The sequence below is a fragment of the Calliphora vicina genome, chromosome 1 (assembly GCF_958450345.1).
Source record: "Calliphora vicina chromosome 1, idCalVici1.1, whole genome shotgun sequence".
NCBI lineage: Eukaryota > Metazoa > Arthropoda > Insecta > Diptera > Calliphoridae > Calliphora > Calliphora vicina.
Window position 1 is genome coordinate 39,550,991 of NC_088780.1, and position 21,132 is coordinate 39,572,122.

The window sequence follows — 21,132 nt, forward strand, 5'->3', positions numbered from 1 at the left end:
GGCAAAAAGAGGCATTTAATTTGTGTGCTCTTTTGGGTAAAAAATAAAATATCCACAACAACGTCAAGAAACTGAATGAATTGTGTGTATTTTTACGCTCTATTGTTCACATTCGGGTTGTTTGACGAAAATCATCGTAACCTGAACAATATGAACGCCTACCATGGATAATAAATTTTGTAATTTATTCCCCTCTTATCCCATGTTTACGATGTCTTCACCTTCGTGAAAAGGATATAAGGAGTGAGATCGAAAAATTCTTAACATACATATATGTTTATAAAAAAGAAACCACTAAACTTACAGCTTTAATTTTTTTTTTTATTTGATTGAAATTATTATTACAATTTACAAAAAAAATTATTTTTATAGTTTTAATCACTAGTGATGAAATTTTGAACCTTTTTCGGAAACCCTTCCATTAACGTTTTTATAGTGCTTTCTGTCACTTTGCTCGAACATGTAGTCCATCTCCGTTTAAAATCTACCACACTTTTGGACACCTTTTTTGTACTCTTCAATTCTCTTTTAACAAGAGCCCAATATCTCTCCACTGGCCTTAGCTCCGGGCAGTTTGGAGGATTTGCCTCTCTTGGTACAAATACCACATTATTGTTCTTGTACCACTCAAGGGCTTGTTTGCCATAGTGACAGGATGCCAAGTCAGGCCAAAAATAAGTGGACACATTATGAAGTCTTATGAATGGAAGCAGCCTTTTTTGTAAACATTCCTTGATGTAAATTTCGGTATTTATAGAGCCCGTTGTAACAAATGAGTGGCTTCTTTTGCCGCAACTGCATATTGCTTGCCATACCAAGAACTTTCTGGGAAATTTTGTCTGCTTTTGGGTCCTAAACTTTTCTTCAACATTCCCTCGAGCATCAGCAACATAAAATTTTTGACCTGGAAGTTGCGAAAAATCTGCCAGAACATACGTTTCGTCATCCATTATGCAGCAAGAATATTTTTTTATAAAACTTGACTTCAATTTCCGTGCTCTGTTTTTGGCCTCTAAATTTTTAGTAGCGTTCCTGTCAGGAACTTTTTGAGCCTTGTATGTTTTTAAACCTGCATTAGCTTTAACTTTTCGTACCAAATAGTCCGAGCACTGAGCTAACCGGGCTGCTTTCCTACCGGATGTGTTGGGAGCTCTTTTGAAAATGCGTTCTATTTTTTTGGCTTTAGAAACATCATGTGGACCATTCCTTCTACCTGAACCAGGTTTTCTATCAACTGACAAGTTCTCCCGGTACTGTTTAATAACATTGGAAACAGTTTGACGGCAGACCTTTGTATGCTTGGCCAACTTTTTGTAAGACCAAGTTGGGTTTTGTTGAAAATATTTAATAATTTCAGTACGCACTTTTTTCTGGTCACTCATTTTAATCAGATTAACAAAAAAATTAATATAATTGACATTACACATAATAACTGACATGTTTTTCAAAGGTAACTTGATCAAAAAAAAATTCAAATAATACTTGGGTTAAAAAATGTAATGAAAAACGTGTGTTAAGAATTTTTCGATCTCACTCCTTATATAAGTTTGTCATTCCGTTTGTAATTTCCACAATATAATTTTCCGACCCTATAAAGTATAAATATTCTGTATCCTTATAGATAGCGGAGTCGATTAAGCCATGTACGTCTGTCTGTCTGTTGAAATCAATTTTCTGAAGACCCCAGATATCTACGGGATCCAAATCTTCAATAATTCTATCAGACATGCTTTCGAGAAGTTTCCTATTTAAAATCAGCAAAATCGGTCCACAAATGGCTGAGACAACATCGATTTTTGACCTATATCTGGATTACTAAGTCATTAATATAGACAATATGGATATCTAATGATAGATATTTCAAAGACCTTTGCAACGACGTATATAAGACCATAGTAAGTTGGACCTACCTACAATGGGTCAAAATCGGAAAAAATATTTTTTAATCCGAAAAAAAAATTTTGTTTACCTAAAAATATTTAAAATTTTATTTTGAAGTATAATTTGGTGAAGGGTATATAAGATTCGGCACAGCCGAATATAGTTGCTCTCTCACTTGTTTTTAAAGTTATACTGTCTAAAAAAAATAATTTTTATATTTAAACTGTCAGTATAACTTCAGGTTAAAAACTAACTAGACATTAAGAAAATGGGGGTAAATATTTTTAAAAATTGTCTTTAAACTTTTTTTAATGAAACGGCACTTCGGACATGCACCTTCATCCCATTACATGTGTTAGTCCCAGGAAATTAATTAAATTTAACAGGAAGGATATCTGCTGGTAGTTTTTCCACATACGAACACTGCGACTAAAAAACGAAATTTCTGTCTCGAGAAACTCCAAAATATACCTTGAATTAATTATTTCGATATATAAGCAAAAATTTAAAAATAAAATTATCATAAAATAATCCAATATCCCCGAAATCCATAATACTAACCGGCTAATTCCTCCTAATACAAATACTCGTAGTATTGATTCGTATTATTGACTAAAATACTTACGAGGCAGAATAAAAATATTTTTGAAATAAATCTGCCATTTTTTTCTAATTGGCGATCGTATTGGCATAAATTTTCACACAGTCGTAGCAGTATTCGCAGGAGCGGCGCTATGGGGTTTCAAAGTGGGTCACCTCAGTCATGCGACATTTTTAAACGCTTGCGATTTTTTAGTGGTTAGTCGATAATCAAAGATTTGAATTTATTCTTAAAAGTTATTTAGTTATACTCATTTTTAAATTCAAATTTCATTATAACGATATTCGCTATATATGTATATGGAAATATTATTACTTAAGGTAATTTTAACTTATGTGAAATTTAATTTACTAAATCGGTTATTGCATAACAGATAATCCATATTGCACATATCAGGTCAGAGTAGATCTGAAAAAATGGTTCACTATTTTCTTCCAAAATTATTTAGAGCACTACTAGACTCATCTAATCTTACCAGAAGTCTCTAAAACCATCTGGAACGTTAAAAATTAATATTGCATGGTCTAAAAAAAGATATGTTCAGAACAAAAAATGGTTTGTTCTTTAAAAAAATAATACTTAAAGAAAAAAATTTTGACGCACTTCAAAATGCACTTTATATTTCGGTTTTTAAATAGAACCGTAATTAATTCAGCTCTGGGTGGAGAAAGAGCTGCGTGTCATTGTCATTATCGCTTAAGGGCAATCAGGCCGTCCCTTTTTCGCTGCCTTCGAGAGTTTTGCGGCTCACTCTCGCATTGGAAAATGTTTGGCGTCGTTTAACTGTACCGCGTTACAGTTTCTCGAAGTTTGCATTGTCCACATGCAATCGTTTTTGGTTTTCATGACCTAACTTTTTAATAAATGATTTATAGTTCCAGCTTCCTATATGAAGATATAGGTCGACTGGGAACTAAAATCAACGTGGGATAACCTGGCAATTTGAGAGTTTTTCAACTCCGCCAACCAAATTTAAAATTCTAAAAAAAATAGAACCGTAATCAAATGAGAATAAAGGGTTCTTAGCTAGGGCCAAATTACCGCATTCGATATCGAGTTAAATTGATCATAATTTTCTTATTTGAGATTATGGCATTCGATCCCAGCAAAAAAAGTGAGGAAGAAGATGCAGAATTTTCACAACAAATAGCATGCTTAATGTACTTCCAATTTTGGTGAAAAAGCTATGAATTTTACATTAGCTTGTCATTGGAGGGATGTTGTTCATTTTTGCCAACTTTTTACTTAATAAATTCGATGCTTTCGATGCTATTAAATTTCGATTTTAATGTGTTATTTTACCTATATTTTTGGCATCTTGGATGGAAATATAAATAATAGATGAAAAAGTGATGTAATTGAGTATTTATGAATTGATTTTAATGTAGTTATAAAATTTATGAAACAATGGTTGATTAATTTTAATGATTAAAAAATGTAAAAATTGTTTGTATACCAATTTTTACAGGTTTTAATAAATTTTATAAAATTCAAAAAATGTAGGAAACAATTACATCAACGAAATATTTATAATTCAGTGTCAAATACCCATATTTAAAATCACATCTTCAGAGGTAGAAAAGATTCATTTGCAACTTTAGATGTGATTAAAATGTCATATGTAAAGATGCACTTCCATTATTTTTTGCTGGGATATCGAGCAAGAAATTTAGTACATTTTATCATAATTTCGATATCGAAATCATTTTTCGATACGATAGCTCATTCGATCACGAATGCAGTAATTTGGCCCCTGAACAACGTTTGAGCTAAAATTATTTTAGTCAATACTAACAATCAATAAATTTGTATTTTTGGATAAACAGAACGAAAAGTATGTGACCTTATCATTTTAATGGTCACCTTATGTAGATAGGTATTATAGATAAATACGCATAGATCGGAAGCTCTCCTGTCAAAGACCTAACTCAGTTGATAAAAACCTATGTAAAAAACAAAAATAACACTCGTATGTGTGATTATTTTGAGTAAAATTGTGGTTTGAGTTTTTTTCTTATTTTTCAGCTCTTGTTGTTTCTCTATGGGTATTTTCATGTAATTATTTGTTTAGTTGACATATCAAACTTAAAGTATACAGACTTTTTGTCAAATTTACATTCGAAATTGTTAAAACGAGTTTCAAGAGTGATTCTTCTTATTAGAGAAATTCATGTTTAGAAACTCATCAAACCGGCAATGGGACATTTTCAAGAATTTACGATCATTATTTTAGAAATCAGAAAAACTATTATTATATATTTTTGCATATTTCTTTTTTTATTGCTTTATTTATGTTAAATGTTTATAGTTATACATAAATAACTAAATATTATTAGATTAGATATATACATATTTCCTTACAATATACTTTATAGAAAATGGCAAGTATTTTATATATAAATATTTGATTTATTTTTTTACAGATTTACACAATATACTTAAAAGACGAATATCGAATTCATCGAATGTAAGATTTAAAATTTGTATTTAACGTTTAATAACGTTTTAAAAATATTTTTTTTTTTAAATTAATAATGAACTAAAAATTGCATTGAAAGTTGTAAAATTTGTTATTATTTTAATTATCATTATAATTTTTATATGTAATACACATGATTTTATATAGCTTTTTAATGATGTGCCTAATTTTTAATTATTTTTAAATTTTTATTAAGGATTTGTAAGTATTAAATACTTTAATTAACATAAATAATTGTTTGTTTCGTTTATAAATAATCTAAATATATACTACTACTATGTTTTAAGAAATTAAGTTATATTTTAGTACATAATTTACTAAAGAATTAAAAAACAAAATAAATATATATGTAAACGATAAAAAAATATATAAAACAGAAATCATAATGTCTTTATTTAACGTATTTTAAAGAGTATAAAGGAAAATGAGGGCATAATTCATGGATATATTTTTACAAAATGAAAAAATATATTGTATGAAAAAATGTATGTATGGAAAACACTCAGTTTTTAAAACATGTTTGAGTATTTTTCATACAGACACAATTTCTGGAGAATTGTTCATTTAAAAAATAGTTCATAAAAAACAAGTGATAACAAGTTAACGAGGATCGAAATGTATAGATTGCTGCAGTTGTCAACAACGCATTCTGTCATTATTTAACCTTTTAGATAGGACAAATAAAAGGTCCATTAAGTAAGTACTAAAACTTACAATATCAATAGATATGCAATGACATTCAGAAACAAACAGAAAGTAGTTCTTAAAATTGTTTAATCAAGTTGACAACTTAACACAGTTTGTAGCTCAAATTAACACTGTGGAATGATGTAATATAGAAATTATACTTCTTTAAATGTGATCAGACAAAGTAGGTATATTTGTATACCCTTCACCTCGGATGTAAGTGGATTTAAATAAACTTTTCATAACGTTTTGTTTCATTTCTACTTTTCATTTGCGATCTCATAAATTTATGTATCCAAAATGAATTTTTATGTGCTACGATTCAATTTTCCTAAAATTATGGAAGGTTATATCATCCGTAATATGTTTACCAATATTTAAATTCCAATAAAATTAGTTTGATTAAAATTTTCCTCAAGATTATAAGATCACATACTTTTCGTTCTGTTAATGAAAAAATACATACATATACTATTGGCTGAAACAGTTGTTACTCAAACTGATTACTGTTAGTTCTACTTATAAACCGAAATATCAAAAATGTACATTTTAAAGTGCTTCAAAATTATAAGATCAGTGTTTGTAAATCTGCAAAGAATTCTAGATAGATACACCCTTTAAATTCCATGAATTTCCAAAATGAAAAAAATGTCCCAATATTTTTAAATTAAAATTAATTTTGGATTTTTGGACTTTTTTGTTTTGTTGCAATTTTTTAGAATACGTTTTTTTTTTGTCAGTCATATCACACCAAATGTCTTTTTAATATTTAATGAAATGATTAAATGGATTCGTTATTGAAAAAAGAAGACTAGTTTTAATACCTGTAAAAGTATATATTTCATAGAATTTTAAAAATTTTGTTTTCAATCTCAAAATCTAAACTTTGATTGTATACACACATTTGCAAATTAAAAGATGATTGCAGGTCAATAGTATTAATAGAATGATACAGTTTGTAATAAAAATAAACATATGTATATTAATGATGAAATTATATTCAAAATATACACCAATAAATTTCACTTTAAATATTTATAGTTCGAATCAACTGGAATAAACAAATATTTAGTTTTTGTTTGCATGAACACTGGAGAAGTATGGTTGGTTATTGTTGATGATATAAACAAACAATACATATAATATTGTAAAAATATTTACAAATAAATAATAATGTCAAATAGAAATTTGGAATTGTATAATACAAAACAATATGGTTACAATGTTTGTTTAACCCACAAACAAATCAAAAATATTTTGAACACTTAAGACCTGTTTCAAGATGTCGAAAGAAAAATGATTCGAAGAAATTTTTATGAAATGTATTCGAAAGAATTTTCATACAAATTTTTTCGACTCATTTTCCTTTCGACATCGTTGAACAGGCAGTTAAATTTATGATTTTTTTTTGTTTGTTTAACAATAATAATAAAATTTACAAGCTAATTCTAAAATCTACAATTGGGTATGCAAAAAAATATTTCAAAAATGATTATAATAAAAATAAATACAAAAATACTTACAACTTAGGTACATATACATAAAGTACACACGTACTAGATCCATTTAAAAATACAAAAATACTTACAACTTACTTAGATACATACACACACACACGTAAACATAATTCATAATACATTAGGTGTGCTGTTGTGGTATTGTTGTTCACACTAGGCGTTTTTATACATTAACGATGATCATTTTTCAATTTTAAGATGTCCCATTATTTGACCAGTCCACGGTGGTAAATTCCGGCCAAAAATGTTTTTTTTTTTTTTTTTAATTTTTATAAAATTTTGATGGTAAATTTATCCTAACACTTCAAAATATACAGTATCATTGTTATTTTGATTATAAAGTAGCTATATGGTTATTTATAGTGCTGTAAAGTCAAAGGTTTTTCTTGTCATTTTAATATATGAAAATTTTGATTTTTTTTACATTTGAATCGAAGTTGGCTGTGCTTTTTTCTTTATGTTTTTTTTTGCAAATTAGCACATGTTTTTAAAAAACAGTTAGCAGTTAACTATTCCACGTGTTTATTACGGAGTTTTTGCGTGTTGGTTTTTTATAAAAGTGAAGTGATTGGGAACTGGTTTGAAATCTATATAAACTAAATAAAAAAAAGTTTGAAAGGCCATAAAAAATTAAAAGAGGCTATTAGAGCTTAAGTGTAAATTACATCTAATACTGTAAAGTGTCAAAAGTAAGTACCATAAATTTCAGCTGCAATTATTTGCCATTCCATTAACCAGAACGATTTCAGTGCCTTCATCTTTTACAAATGGCGAACTTTTTGAAATATTTCAACTTAACCAAAATAGAAATTGGGATGAGATATTAATAATAATTTTGAAATATATAGAAGAACGTTCAAAAAAAATATTGAAAGAAGATGAAATAAAAAGAAAAATTGCTGGTTTAATAAGCACCGGCCGAAAGAAATGGAATACATGCAAACGATGTAGGAACGCGTTTGAAAGCCGTGAATCGGTATGGTTGAAATTAAATTTTAATTACTTAGAATGCGAAGACTGTGTAAGTTTTATAAGAAATATGTATATGATTAAAACTAACAATAAACAATATTTTTTTTACAACAAAGGATACCGGGACTAGTAAACAGTTAAATAGAGGAAGACCTGCAATGTCTTTTAAAGAATGTTCAGAAAGAAGCAAAAGACGAAAAATTACAGAAATCTGCACATCATATGATGCATCTTTACTGCATAAGGCATCTGAAAAGCTCAGTAAAACAAAATGTTGTGCGTTAGATAAAGACTATCTATTATTTAATGGCGCCCTAGCAATGTTTATGGATTTGCAGCTGTCAAAATCAAAATACGAAAGTTTAAGATCGTATAATGAGTTGTTGTTAGGAACAAAATATTATCCTTCATATCCTCAAGTATTGGAACGTAAAAAAGATTGTTACCCCGAAGACATAACCATAAACGAAAAGGGTGCTTCCATTAAATTGCAGGCGCTATTAAACCATACTTCAAGGAGAATATTGTTATCCATTGAAACGGATTTAACAAAAATCAATGAAACAAATTTTGAACTAATTGGAAAGTGGGGAATGGATGGCTCAACAGGGCAACAAATTTTTAACCAGAAGTGGGAAACTGAAGAAGATTTAATAAATGTAGATGAAAAAGCAATTTTTATGATCACATTTGTTCCTCTTCAATTAGTTTCAACGAATACAAATCTTATTATTTGGAAAAACGAAAGACCTTCATCTGTTCGTTTCTGTAGACCAATTCAGTTTGAGTTTGTTAAGGAAAATAAAGACATCGTAGAAAAGGAGTACAAAAGTGTATGTGAACAAATAAAAAATTTATTGCCATCAGAAATTGAATTCCACGACAAGCGTAAATTTATAATAAAGTATACTCTACATTGTACGATGGTTGATGGCAAAGTTGTAAACATTCTTACAAAGCAGATGTCTACGAGATCTTGTAATATATGTAATGTCAACCCGAACAACATGAATAAACTTTCATATGTTAGAGCACTAAAACCAGTGGAAACCAATTACAATTTCGGTTTAAGTACCCTCCATTGCTGGATTAGGTTTATGGAATGTCTTCTCCATATTGCGTATAACATGGATTTCAAGAAATCGTTTGCATCGAAAGAAAACAAGACCAAAAAACAAAACAGAAAACAGCAAATCCAAACCGAAATGAGAGCAAGACTGGGGATATGTGTAGATGTCGTTAGACCTGAATCTGCTAATTCAAATAACGGTAATGTTGCAAGGACTTTTTTCAAAAATTATATTGTAGTTGCTGAAATATTGAATATCGACGCGAGATTAATAAAAAAATTTGCAATTATTCTTCAAGTATTAGCTTCAGGGCATGAAATTAAAATAAATGAATTTAAAATCTTTTGCGACGAAACAGCTGAACTATTTGTGAGCCTTTATGGGTGGTACAATATGCCCCCGACTGTGCATAAAGTTCTTGTTCATGGTGGAGAAATAATTCAACATGTTGGAATTCCAATAGGCACTTTATCAGAAGAGGCTCAGGAGGCATCCAACAAAATTTTTAAATCAGCCAGAATGAGCCACAGCAGAGGATTTTCTCGCAAACAAAATAATGAAGACGTTATTCATTATCTATTAATATCATCGGATCCATTGATTAGTCAAATAAGAATCAAAAGTGATAAGAAAGAAATAGATATGCTGATCGAATCCTTAGAACTTATTAACTAATTTATGTCAAAATGTTTTAAAACAATTTTATTTCATAAAAAATAATATTTGCAATAAATATATAAAAAGTACTAAATGTGTATTTTTTTGGTCAATTTACAAAATTATGTAAGTTTGAGAGTTATTTACGTCTATGCTTATTTGTCCAAACCATGTAACTTCTTCAATATATCATTTATGTAATTTTGAATTATAAACCTAATTAAAGCCATTTACATAAATTACATACTTTTTTCGATACTTTTATAGCGTCAATGTTTATTTTGCCAACCCCTGTATGCAATTTCTAATATTTTTTGCGATGGATCAAGTGTGTTGTTCTTAAATTCACACAAAATTTCAATCATTTACATGAATAACCTATTTTTTTCGATAATTTCAAAACGTCCATGATTGTTTGGCCAAACCCTGTATATGTATTCCGAAATTTGTACAACAATTTTTTTCAATCACTTATGCTATTCATCATTTTTGGACTAAATTTCAGGCATTTACATGAATAACCTAATTTTTTCGATACATACTTTTAAAACGTCCATTATTGTTTGGCCAAACCCTGTATATGTAATCCGAAATTTGAATGACCAATTTCTTTTCGATCACTTATGTTATTCTTCATTTTTGGACTAAATTTCAGCCACTTACATGCAATTTTTTTGATACTTTTAGAACGTCCATGCTTTTTTGGCCATACCCTGTATTTGAATATCGAAATATTTATCGATCGATCGGTTATGTTATTCTTAATACAAATACCAAATTTCAAAAATTTTTATGAAGAAATATAGAAGTTATGGATTTTTGGCCGGAATTGACCACCGTGCAGTCGTTGCATTCACAAATTGAGCTTGAGATAATTGAACGAAATTCGCTAAAGATGTGGGTAAATTTAATACGGTTGCATCATGATGATTTTCACCAGCTGCATTACTAATTCCTGTACTACCACTGAGTGTAAGAGTTTTTAGAGCATTTGCATTGCCGATTGCTTGAGGATCATTTGCCTGTGTTATGGTTATTGTATTGCCGGCCATATCTTGTGTGGTAACGATAGAGGTAGGTAGTTGCAAATGCATTATTTGCTGTGATTGGGCTTGATTTTGACGTTGTAATTGCTGTAATTGTTGCTGTACCAATTCTAGTTGCTGTTGCTGGGTTGATTGCTGCTGCTGTGTTGCTGTTACCGTTTTTTGCTGTTGCTGTTGTTGAGGTTGTGTTTGATATTCTATTTGATTTGAGTTCGTGTTATTATTGCTATTATCATTACTTTGATCTGTTGCGTTTGTGGTTTCATTTTCATCACTCTGTGTATCCTTTGAATTAATTAAAAAATAAAACTTTATTTTAATATTTCTGTTTTCTATTTCATTATTAAGAAACATTTACCTCTTCTGATATTGCTTTATTTTGATGTAATAATTTGTGTTGGTCGTAATATGCTTTTACAGCAAATACTTTACTACAATATTCGCACACATAATGATTGGGACTTGGATCAGTATGAATTCTGTAATGGAAATAATATTGGAAGATGGTAAAAATAGTGGGCAAACGAACATATTTTGAAGTCTTTCAGCTAGGTTTTGATTTTAGACCCATAGTTTCTTGGTAATATTTTCTTAGAATTTTTCGTAGATTACGTTTTTGCTATACGCTTGTTGACCAAAACAATTGATGCAGCCTAATGTTTACATTTACCTTTAAATACTTATATTAAAATTTTATAATTTTGCCATCCTATTTCAAGAATTGTATATTTTTGGAATCGAGTAATATTTACTCAAACAATTTTTATTAAAAATAATTCTGCCTTATATTCTGTTTTAAATAACTACCTACAATTTTATTTAGATATGTTTTTTGTATTTATACCTAATTCACAGATAAAATTTAAAAATTAACTGATTTCGCTTAGTTTTGGAAAGAAGGTTAGTGAATACTTTTTATTTTTTTAAAAAAAAAATATTATAGCCGATTGTTTGCTTAATTAGACACATCTGAGAAACGAAACAAATTATAAACACTTCCCATTTTTTAATTTTTATATATTTATTTTGGAAACATTAATGTAAAAACCTCTTTTCAATCAATTTCTTGCATAATCCTGCAAACATCGTTTACAAATGTTTGTCAATACAGAGCTTAACTTTCATAGAATTTAAATACATAAACGGTTTTTAAAACATAAAATTAAATTTTCCATATTTGAAGATATTAGCAAAAATATTCGATTGGGTGACGTTACCAAAAACAGAAGAGCGGTTTGACTTGCATTACAAAATTGCATAACTCTGGAAATTGGGCAAGACTTTTTGTATAAAACCTTTTGTAGTAGGATTTTATTTATTTATTTTATTTTCCAAATTATAAAATTTAAAAATCTTTCCTCGTTTTTTATTTGTTAGCCTTAGTATCTGACGTGACGTTACGTTACATAAATTTTCATTTGATATATTTTTTGGAGAAGAAATAAGGAAAAGAAAACAAGTAAGAAAGTATGATCGGTCAACCCCGCCATATAATACCCTACACTGAGTAAATTTTTTTTTATTTCGCGTAATTTATGTCTATATGAAACTAATTTCTGTTGAATTTTCTGTTGCTCGTAAAAATGATTTTCGGAAGCGGGACTTATATGGGAGCTATGACTAATTATGTACCTATCATCATAAAATTACGTGACATTACTTCCGCATATATACAACTTAGAGCGAAATTTGTGTAGATACCTATATAAATTAAACAGTTATAACCGATGAAGTACAATTTCCGGAGGATATTTGTATGGGGCCTAGGTGAAATAATGGACTGATTTCAGCCATTTTCAATAGGCTTTGTCCTTGGGCTGAAACCATGTACCAAATTAGATCGAAATATCTCCAAAATTGCGGCCTGTAATTGACGGATATCGTTTAATCCATGCAAGAAGATTTCTCACAATATGGCATGACGTTACACATTTTTGAAAACTAATATAAAATTAACTATTACTTTAATAACCGTGTTTTTTATAATTAGTTTATTTTATTAACTGTTTTTAAAATACAAAATTTCAAGCACTTGCCATCATCAGCCTAGTGATAATGAGAATAAATGTTTGTTTGTCTGGCGTGATCATTAAAAGATAGTAAAAATTTTACCGTTAATTATTATTTATTGCATTTATTTTACTGTTAGCTGTTATAGTACCAAAAGTTTTGCAATAAGAGTGTAATTGCACAATTACTCTTACAATTGAACTCTTTAATTTAATTAATTTTGAATATTTATCTTAAATAATACAAGAATGAAAAAACTGTTGATTAACTTTAAACTTTTCAGTCTTTTCGGTGGAAATGTCCATTTGTGTTTAGCATGCAAAAATTATATAAAAATTATGTTTTGCATGAAGAACAATTCTCAAAAGTTTTTATATGGACATTTAAAATTTGTTAGTAGTTATTATTATAATATAGAGAAAAATGCATTTTGCTAACACTTCTGTGTTAAAACTTTGAATTCAACCAAATTTGGCGATATTATTTATATACTTAGGGCAAATGTTCTAATCTATATATATATAAATGAAATGGTGCATGTATGCAATAGCATCACGTGAGAACGGCAGGAGCGATTTTGTTTTATTCGATTCAGGAGATGGTTTGTAAAGACAAAAAATTCGGAAATTTTAAATTTCACTTCTCATTTTTCTTAATGAGATAAATTTTTTGGAGAAATAACATTTGTAAATAGCTACCGAGCGAAGCCCTGGTCAGCTAGTTTTAAAATATATTAAGCTTGAATTGTTTTAAGGCGTTTATAATATATATTTGAAAGACTACAATCTATGTGACCTTATAATTTTGACCGAATTACTAACGGAATAACTACCTCAACATTCCTTGTAAAAGGAATGAAACCAAAAATGTTTAATAAAAAAAATTTAAGAAAATGTTCGTACTTACTTTCTGTGTTTACTTAAATTATCCTTGCGTGAAAATGGTTTTTGACAAATATCACAACTAAACATTTTCTTGCCGGTATGCGAAACCAAATGACGCAACAAATGTTCCTTGCGATGAAACGCTTTCGTACAGCCCTCCTCGTTACATTTAAAAGGCCGTATACCAGAATGCAATTTAACATGTTGTGTAAGATGTTCTTTTTTCTTAAAGACACGACCGCACTGGCTGCATTCTAAACTATTTTTTGCTTGGTCGGAGTTATCAGGATTTGTTGTGTTATTAGTGTCTGTGGTAGTAGTAGTTTGTGTTGTCATCGTTGGGACATTATTGTCAGAAGATGGTGCGGTATTTTCATTTGGAGTTGGTAAGATGGAAGTTATGTCCGTTACATAGTGTACTTGTGTTGTGGAAGCTGTAGTAGTCGGCGCTGTTGTTACATTTTTTTTATTTAAGTTTGTCACAGTCTGCCGCTGTTGACTTGTTGTATTTGTGGGTAATGTTGTTGTTTGACTAGTTTCTATGGATTTTTGCGGTGGCCTTTTAATAAATTTTTTGACTGGAGAGATTCTTAGTGTGGTATTGGGTATGTTGGATATAATCTGTGACTGCTGCTGCTGTTGGGAGGGTAGTTTTAATTGTTGTTGTTGCTGCTGTTGTGGTATGGTGCGGGTTGGTAAAGTTTGTTGTTTCTGTTGTTGTTGGCCACTTGCCGTTGATATTTGCAGGGGTGTTGCTGAAACTTGTGATTTTATTTGCTGCTGCACAACTTTAACTGTAGTGTTACCTATTTGTGATGTTTGCTGTTGCTGCTCCGGTTTGGGTTTTGCTTGCTGTAGCTGATTTTGTGGTGTTATGCGACTTATTGTTATATTTTGCTTATTTAACATGGGTAGTTTTGGCAATGCTACTGTCTGTTGTTGCAGCTGCGGTTGTTGAAGCAACGGTGTTATGGTGGCTTGTCTTGTGGAATGTGTCACAGTATCTTTGGCAACATTTCCGGTTGATGTTGTTGCTGCGGGATTAATTTTAGTTGTTATACGCTGCACTGTTATACCACCATGTTGTGTTGTTACGGTTGTAGTTGTGGTTGGTTCCGCTGAGCTTTGTTGTTGATTTAATTTTTGTTTCTGCTGCTGTTGTTGCTGTACTTGTTGCATTATCTGTTGAGTAAAACTGGTTGTTGGTGTAATTTCAATTGTATTGCTGCCAGGCTGTTGCGATATTTTATATTTCTGCTGTTTGATTACTCGTCTTAAATCACCGCTGCCGCCTTGTGAAACTGTTGCCGTTATCTTTGGTGATGGTTTTTCAGTTTCGCTGGAAGTGGAAATTTCCGGCGTATTTGTAATGGTTGTTGTTTGGGGCTTTTTATTTCCGGTATTTAGCACTTGTTGAGATGTTATTTGTACATTTTTAGGTAATGCAGGTATTGGTGTTATTTTCGTTGGTTGCGATTGCGGTTGTATTTGTGGCGGTGGTTGCGGTGCCGGCTGTGGTAGTTGTGTTTGTTGTTGCACTTGAGTATTTGTTGTGTGTGGCAGTACCTGCTGCTGTATTTGTGTTGTTTGCAATTGTTGTTGATGTTGTATTTGTGGTTGTTGAAGTTGTTGTTGTTGCTGAATTAATTGTGTTGGAAATGTTGAATTGTTATTGAAGGCTGTCACTGCTGCAGTTGCTTGGAATGTTTGATTCGAATTTAACGCTTGTGGAGCAAATTGCAATGTTGCCGGTATTGAAGTAGGTGTCAATTGCATTATTGGTTGACCATCCGCCGTTGCTATTTGAGGTTGCAACTGTAAATGAAAGCAGTTAAATATAAGTTTAAAATTTTAACAAGTGAGAGTTCTATATTCGGCTTTGCCGAATCTTAAATTGCCTTCACCAATACATACTTTAAAATAAATATTGAAAACTATTTATTGGTAAAAAATAGGCCAAAGTCAAGGCAGTCTTCGTTTTTAGCTTAAAAAAATTTGGTGAAATGGGTCAAAAAATCTAAGTAGTCGTCGTTTATATCATATCACAGGTATTTGTGGGCCGATTTTTTGGGTATTAAATATCAGCCAAACTAGGACTATATCCGATATGTTGATGTATCAATCATGTTCGTAAGTTTGTAAGAGGGTTTCGGAAAGACGATTTCAACAGACAGACGGACATGGCTATATCGACTCCACTATCTACAACGATCCAGAAGAAGTAAGAAATGTATTTGCTTCTAATGTGTCGATTATGGATGTCAACCCTTCCGTTGTATGTCATGTATGATACACTCTTATCTCGCTGGATATTTTGGACAACAATGTTTCGAATGTATTTATTTTTGTTTAAATATTGTAACTTCTGAATGGAACAAAAATACCAAATTATTTTTCATTTACTCTTATTTTTGCAAAATCTATTCAACTCTATAGGCGTATAAATGTCACGTACGATGACATGGAAATGCCAATATGCACCACAACCACTAATGGTGAAGGGTATAATAAAACAATTTTTATCTTACCTTCATTTGCAACTGATATGTGGTGGGTAAAAGGAAATTTTTCGCATCAATATGAGCAACAAATTGTTGATCTGTATTTTCATCCTTAATAGTAATGGGCAAGAAACACTTATTTGGAGACAACATATTCGTTCCCGTGTTTTGTGTAGCATTGGCCAAAGCTTGTGTTTGTAGTGTCGCATTAAGCTGGGTCTGAGGTTGTAGCAACGGTGCCAAGTTAGAGAGCAAAGCAGCGGTGGCGGCATTTTGATTTTGTTGTTGCTGGTGTTGTAGCTGTAATGTAGTTTGCGGTGTTAAGGTAGGCTGAAATTGTAATTGTATTTGAGGTGTGGTTGGTTGTTGCTGACTATGGGTAGTATTTGGAGTTGTGGCCACAGTTGTTAGTTGAGGTAATGTTGTTGCATGATTTGGTGGTGTAAGAACAAAATTTAATTTAGGCTTTTTACTTTTCGATGGACTTAAATCGTCGTTGCTGTCATTTAAACTGTTGTCCGTGGTTAAAGAGTTGGATTGTAGTAGTTGGAGTTGTTGTGCCAGCGGCTGTTGTTGCTGTTGTAATGTTGGTGCTGTTATTGTGATTTGTTGAGGTTGTAGTTGTGATGTTAATAGTTGTAATTGTTGTTGCAGCTGTTGTTGTTGTAATTGTTGTTGAAGTAGTTGTTGTAGCTGAAACTGTACTAACTGGTGTTGTTGCTGTTGATGTTGCTGCTGTTGGTGTTGTTCTTGCTGTTGTTGTAACTGCTGTTGTTGTTGCAATTCTTGTTGTTGTTGCTGTTGCAGCTGTTGTTCCTGCTGCTGCTGTTGTTCCTGCTGAAGTTGTTGCTGCTGCTGTTGTTGTTGCTGCTGATGTTGCTGCTGTTGTTGTTGCTGCTGTTGTTGTTGTTGCTGTTGTTGCTGTTGTTGTTGCCTTTTACTTGTAGGTGGCGTCTTTATATTAGGCTTCATTTTCAAAAATTCATCCAAAGAACTAAAAATATTTTTGCGTTAAAAATTATTTGTAAATAAAACAAGTTACATACTTATTTTTAATGTCTTTTTCTTTGTTTGGTGTAACAGGTTGCGAATTTATTTGCATTGGAATCTGTTGTTGTTGCACAGTATTATCGACAGTTATTGTATATTGCGGTAACGTTTGAGGTTTTTCAATTTTATTCTGATCACTCTGAAAAGATTATGTAATTTTAATAGATTATAATTTTTCTACAATTTTTGAAAACAGTTAGTGCCTGATTCTGAAAAACGAATGTAAAACAATTATCAAATTTTTGTATGGAAAATCTCAAAAATTATTTAAATTTTCATATAAAAAAATTTAAAAATGTTTTCCTTTCGTGTTTCTTAATCAGGCCCTTAAAAAATTATTTGAATATAATGAAAAGGTACAGAAATCTAAAAATAAATGTTCTACATTTAGGTGAGGATACAGGATCGAAATGCAAAAAATTTGTTAATACAAATAAGTCAAAAGTACCTGTATTCCAACTGCTTGCATTATAGAATTGAGAAATTCTTGATTTTGCAAAGTACCCGCTGCTGATATTGTCATTGGATTAACTACAGATTGGGAGATTACATTGGAACCTTGTATTGTAAACAATTGCTGCTGCTGTTGCGGTTGTTGCTGCTGTTGCGATTGTAATTGTGCAGTAAGTGATTGATTTAAGGATTGTGTGGAAACATTTTGTAATTGTTCCGTGTTATTAGCAGTGTTATGTACACTGATAGGATTCGAAGCATTATTTAAAACACTCAAACTTTTGCCGGACGATGATAGGATATCTTTAATCAAAACTTTACCGCCATTCTGTGCAGAGGCTGTATTTAAGCATGATGTTAGCATGATTTGTGAGTTGCGGCAAATAGTGCGAAATTCTGCATAAGTTTCCAAATGCTGTATACATTGCTGACACAAAACTTTTGGCAAACGATCTTTTTCGTCTACCTAAAAAAACAAATACACGTTGGTTCATATTATTATTTCTAACATTAAGCAAGTGTTATGCTCAAACTTACATTTAATGGCAAACATTCAGTAATTTTAGCACATAGATTTTTTGTTTTGCCTTCCGGTGAAAATATATCAATTTTTTGTTCCGTTGTTGCTGTACATATACGGCACAAATCATAAAAATTAACACTTTTAACACTCGTCATTTTTAAGGAAATATTAACAGATATTTATTTTGTGATTTTTATTATATTGTTGTTTAATATACATATATTTTTAACTATATTTTCTTAAAATTTTCTTTTTCTTTTCACTGTCTGCAATTGCACCATTGTTGGCATGTCTATTTTCATTTTTTCACATTGTATTCTTAAGATTCTGGTTCCCCTGCCATTATTATTAGTATTTAGAACTTTTGTGTTTTTAATTTTTGTTGTGCTTTTTGTTTATAAACAATTTATTAGGGGAAATTATGCAATGCAAATAATAAAATAAACTTTAATAGTTGTACAACAAAAAATGCACATACAAATGGCAACAATATAATATTGTTATATTAATTTGACAGCTAGACGACAGACGCTTAATGGTATGTGTAACTGAAGCGATTATTTATTGCGATTTTTATAAAGAATTGCAGAATGCATAAGCTGACTTTGACGTAACGTAGCGTATTAACATTTTAATTATTTTATTTAATATTAAATTTATTAATTAAGTATACTATGAGAATACAATGAGCGCCTTATCCATCCCAACGAGATAATTTTTTTTTTTAAAGTACCATCATGTCAAACCTATATTAATCTTACGTCAACAATCTTAATATTAATAAATTTATATATAAAATGTTTAACTTCGAGGAACAAATCTGGTTTATCTAAGGTCGTCAAAAAAATAATAATAATGTTACTTTGAGAAAAACATGAATAATAAAAATGAGGCGGCTTATATCTTTTTTACCAAATTTGATAAATATCATTCTGGAATTTATACCTCAAGATTGGATAAACCACATTTAAGCCTTATTCTTTATTAACAAGTAAATAAAGAAATACGTATGAATTTGGATTCCCATATTCTATTTCTCAATAATGGTAAGTTAAATAAATGATTTTTACAATAAACAATATTGATGATGCCCCTGGTAGGTATTAAATATGTTTACGAAATCGCTAGATTTTACAGGATATTTTAATGTTATCAACACTGAATATAAACAAACAGACTTGTCAAAACAAAATTGTATTTTCTTTATCATTCCAAGAAAAATGGAAATTTATGTAGGAAATATTCCACCTACAATCAAAATTGAGGAATTGTCTTTCTTGTATCAATCATTTGGTGCAATTGTATTTATTGATATTAAAAACCGGTGCCAACCTCCTTTTGCCTTTATCCTATTTGATAATACCGGGTAATATACATAAACTTTTTTTCCAATCAATATAACATTATTATGGGTATTTAAGGTCTGCTTATAACGCCGTCGCATCTACAAATGGTTGCATGTATCAAGGCTATCAGTTTCAGGTAAAATTGTTAACTCCTGATGACAATGCTAGTGACATTAGGGATAAATCGGTGGATGAGGAGCTAAAACAGCCTAAAAAAAGAAGAAAAAAAATACTTCCTACGCCAGAAAATGATAAGACTGCAGCATTGGATGAGCCATTAAGAAAAGGACAAAGTGGAGCTGACACTAAATATCTACGTTATCTGGAACGAGGCATTGCACCGAAAATAAAAGCGGAAGAGAATAAGCTCATAACTTTAGGAGGCCCTATAGAAATTGCTAGAAAAAAAGCAGAACGCAATTTTTTATTTAATAATAGAACACTAAAAGTACTTAAGTAATTATAGTGTGAAGTAAGTAAACTTTTAAAACATGCTCCGATTAATAAGCAGAGCCTATTAAATACAAAGCATTAGCATTGAAACTTTATAGTTTATTAACATTATTGCTACATTTCGTTACAAATCTGATGAAAAGTTTTCAACTGAATTTAAAGGAAAATCTTTATGTACTGGAAATTTATGCAAAGATTGAACATATTTTGATATTTAAGCTTTGCTGCGTGAATATTAATAAATATAAGTTATTTCTAAAACTTATTTAAAAAACAAAAACATTTATTTAGTATTATTACATTACAAAATATCCCAAATAACATAATAAGCTTACGCAATTTGGTTTCGATTGCCTTAAAATCGTGTAGTATTTAAATTCTTATATTTAGCAATCTGAGGTATATATTTTTATTTATAATTTAACTTTTAACTAATTTTATTCCCACAAATAAAATTAGTTAAAAGTTAAATTCAATACTAGTCAGTTCAATGTTTTGTTTTCCTAATTTTCGCTAAAACTTATAAATCTAAATAGCAGGAGATGATTTGAAATCTCAATATGGATAAAATTACAATTAAATGAATTTATTATTCTTTATAGGTAAATATTTTGGTACCTATATTGTTTGAAAATGAAAGGTATGTGCTAATTTTAACAAAAGTTTGTCCAATATTAAAAAAACGATTATTAAAGTTATCAAAAGTTTACAATGGGATTGAATTTAAATCATCTTTAATATACTTAATAAAATACATAAAACAAAGTATTTTGTAACATTTTTATCTATGGTGTAAAATGTACAATACAATAAAAATGGGACATTTCCAGATTACCGTAGAAATTATGAATAATAAAAAAATATTTTAAAGCGTTTTAACACAATAACAAATGTTTGTACAATTAATAATATAGGTGAAAATATAAAGAGGTATCTAACATTTTTTTATTTTAAAAATGCAATTTTAATTCAAAATAAAGACTAAATTAAAACTAATTATTT

The 21,132-nt window shown here is 30.0% G+C and overlaps 1 protein-coding gene and 1 long non-coding RNA gene across 2 annotated transcripts; one reads left to right on the plus strand and one right to left on the minus strand.

Annotated features, from left to right (window-relative positions):
• Window positions 1–10,137: 10,137 nt before the first annotated feature.
• Window positions 10,138–18,700, minus strand: pad (poils au dos). The gene is made up of 7 exons (XM_065509549.1): window positions 18,346–18,700; window positions 17,804–18,274; window positions 17,352–17,494; window positions 16,333–17,299; window positions 13,827–15,619; window positions 11,269–11,389; window positions 10,138–11,195 (listed from the first exon to the last, which is right to left on the minus strand). The coding sequence occupies exons 1-7, from the start codon at window positions 18,484–18,486 to the stop codon at window positions 10,674–10,676; spliced, it is 4,158 nt and encodes a 1,385-aa protein (XP_065365621.1). The 5' UTR covers window positions 18,487–18,700; the 3' UTR covers window positions 10,138–10,673.
• A 793-nt stretch (window positions 18,701–19,493) lies between these two features.
• LOC135948950 (uncharacterized) lies at window positions 19,494–20,410 on the plus strand. The gene is made up of 2 exons (XR_010575846.1): window positions 19,494–19,697; window positions 19,753–20,410. It is a non-coding gene; the product is annotated as an uncharacterized LOC135948950 (long non-coding RNA).
• Window positions 20,411–21,132: the final 722 nt, after the last annotated feature.

Excerpts from the sequence above, each read along its gene's own strand:
- pad (XM_065509549.1), bottom strand. The coding sequence starts at position 18,486 with ATGACGAGTGTTAAAAGTGTTAATTTTTATGATTTGTGCCGTATATGT. Across the intron at positions 17,495-17,803 it reads TGCAAGCAGTTGGAATACAG|AGTGATCAGAATAAAATTGA; the intron begins GTACTTTTGACT and ends TAATCTTTTCAG. Across the intron at positions 15,620-16,332 it reads CATATCAGTTGCAAATGAAG|TTGCAACCTCAAATAGCAAC; the intron begins GTAAGATAAAAA and ends TTTCATTTACAG.